At 65.5% G+C, this 2748-nt stretch overlaps 1 protein-coding gene across 1 annotated transcript; it reads left to right on the top strand.

Moving 5' to 3' along the window:
• Window positions 1-761: 761 nt before the first annotated feature.
• Window positions 762-2261, top strand: LOC125363953 (extensin-3-like). The gene is made up of 2 exons (XM_048363291.1): window positions 762-782; window positions 975-2261. Exons 1-2 carry the CDS (start codon window positions 762-764, stop codon window positions 2259-2261), a joined length of 1308 nt encoding a protein of 435 aa, XP_048219248.1.
• Window positions 2262-2748: the final 487 nt, after the last annotated feature.

The raw sequence follows: 2748 nt of genomic DNA, 5'->3' as shown, positions 1-2748 counted from the left end.
CCTGTCATTCCGGTTCCCGCGGAGGCTGAAATCCAGTGGAATATGGTTCAAACCCAGCCCTGTCAGGAAAGCCCTCAAGTCTTTCCTCCACAATGTCCAAAAGCCACGCCGGAAGTGTGGCTCAAGCGGCAACGTACCATCCAAGCAAGCAAGCCAAGCAAAATGAGCAAGGCCGTGAGTTCAAACCCCAGTACCCAGACAAAACGACGACAGAAAGGCGGCAGCAGCCAGCGGCCGCCTTTTGAGTGGTCACGTTGCTCATCCGCACACTCGTCCCTCGCGTGACGAGCCCGGCCCGAGTGCACTCTCGATATCCCGGCTGTGGTGTGGACCTGCGCCCACGCTCCCCGCCACGCGAGGGCCGCAGCCCCATCCCTCCCCGCAGCCCCCGCGCTGCCCCGCCCCCCGCCCCCCGCCCCGGCCTCCTCCCGCTCTGCCCCTGAGGCCGGCGGCCTCACCGTTGCAGTTGCTCGGTAGCCATTGTGACTGTCGCACGCAGCCGTCGGTGAATGTCGGCTCCATACGTATTCCACAGAGAAACACTGACATGTAAATATACATGCTTGAATTTGGGCCACGGAAATCCGCTCCGCCCAGGATAAGGCGGCGGGAGGCCCGCGCGTCCGCGGTGAGGCCCTGCGATGCGAGCGTCAGGCAGCACGGCTGGGACGGGGCGGGTCAAGCGCCAGGACTGACTTCCCACGCAGCGGGATGAGGCGGTGCGGGGACCTCACCATCACGCGTGGTCCTGACCCGGCACGATGGTGAGACCTCCTCAGCGGGTAAGCGCCAGCGCACTCGAGCTTACATCACGATGGCACTGAAACCGTGGCGCGCGCGTGCCTTTGCTGTGGAGGTACACGTCCAAAGGGTGCAAAGTGACCGTGGGGCACTGGCCTGGCTGTCCACAAAGGTGCCTCACAATGGTCTGCAGGGCCTTTGCCCCAGTGCCCCCCGGGTGCCTTCCACTCCAGTGCCCCCCGGGTGCCTTCCACTCCAGTGCCCCCTGGGGTGCCTTCCACTCCAGTGCCCCCCGGGTGCCTCCCACTCCAGTGCCCCCCGGGGTGCCTTCCACTCCAGTGCCCCCCGGGGTGCCTTCCACTCCAGTGCCCCCCGGGTGCCTCCCACTCCAGTGCCCCCCGGGTGCCTTCCACTCCAGTGCACCCCGGGTGCCTTCCACTCCAGTGCACCCCGTTCGACTGTGTCTAAACCACACCCACCTCAGCAAGTACCTCCTTCCCATTCCATCCAAGTGGCCACCAGTACAGCCAAGGAGCCATGGCCTTTCCCCCTGCCCCGGGCCACACTCCACCATGCTCCACCACGCTCCACCACACTCCACCACGTTCCACCATGCTCCACCACGCTTCATCAAGCTCCACCACAGTCCACCACAGTCCACCATGCTCCACCACGCTCCACCATGCTCCACCACGCTCCGCCACGCTCCGCCACGCTCTGCCACGCTCCGCCATGGTCCAACACGCTCCACCACACTCCACCACGCTCCACCACGCTCCACCACAGTCCACCACGCTCCACCACAGTCCACCACGCTCCACCACATTCCACCACGCTCCGCCACGCTCCGCCACGCTCTGCCACGCTCCACCACGCTTCATCAAGCTCCACCACAGTCCACCACAGTCCACCATGCTCCACCACGCTCCACCACATTCCACCACGCTCCGCCACGCTCCACCACGCTCCACCACGCTCTGCCACACTCCACCACACTTGACAATGGTCCACCACGCTCCACCACGCTCCACCACGGTCCGCCACACTCTGCCATGCTCCGCCACACTTCACCACGCTCCACCACGCTCCACCACGCTTCATCAAGCTCCACCACAGTCCACCATGCTCCACCACGCTCCACCACATTCCACCACGCTCCGCCACGCTCCACCACGCTCCACCACACTCCACCACACTTGACAATGGTCCACCACGCTCCATCACGCTCCACCACATTCCACCACGCTCCGCCACGCTGCGCCACGCTGCGCCATGCTCTGCCACGCTCCACCACGCTCCACCACGCTCCACCACATTCCACCATGCTCCACCACGGTCCACCACGCTCCACCACGCTCCACCACAGTCCACCACGCTCCACCATGCTCCAGCATGCTCCACCACGCTCCACCACGCTCCAGCACGCTCCACCACGCTCCACCATGCTCCAGCACACTCCAGCACGCTCCACCACGCTCCACCACGCTCCACCACGCTCTGCCATGCTCCACCACACTTGACAATGGTCCACCACGCTCCACCACGCTCCACCACGGTCCGCCACGCTCCGCCACGCTCCGCCACACTTCACCACGTTCCACCACGCTCCACCACGCTTCATCAAGCTCCACCACAGTCCACCATGCTCCACCACGCTCCACCACATTCCACCACGCTCCACCACGCTCTGCCACGCTCCGCCACGGTCCACCACACTCCACCACACTCCACCACGCTCCACCACGCTCCACCATGCTCCACCACGCTCCACCACGCTCCACCACGCTCCGCCACGCTCCGCCACGCTCTGCCACGCTCCGCCACAGTCCACCACACTCCACCACGCTCCACCACGCTCCACCACATTCCACCACGCTCCGCCACGCTGCGCCACGCTCCGCCACGCTCCACCACGCTCCACCACGCTCCACCACATTCCACCATGCTCCACCACGGTCCACCACGCTCCACCATGCTCCACCACGCTCCACCACGCTCCACCACGCT

This window comes from Perognathus longimembris, chromosome 15 (assembly GCF_023159225.1).
Source record: "Perognathus longimembris pacificus isolate PPM17 chromosome 15, ASM2315922v1, whole genome shotgun sequence".
Taxonomy (NCBI): domain Eukaryota; kingdom Metazoa; phylum Chordata; class Mammalia; order Rodentia; family Heteromyidae; genus Perognathus; species Perognathus longimembris.
Note: the sequence above shows the minus strand (reverse complement) of the source record. Positions and strands in the feature narration are given on the sequence as shown.

What these genes read in the sequence shown, in the direction of transcription:
- LOC125363953 (XM_048363291.1), top strand. Translation starts at nt 762, where the DNA reads ATGGTGAGACCTCCTCAGCGG. An exon ending in TGGTGAGACCTCCTCAGCGG is followed by an intron (nt 783 to 974) that starts GTAAGCGCCAGC and finishes CTTCCACTCCAG; the next exon opens with TGCCCCCCGGGTGCCTTCCA.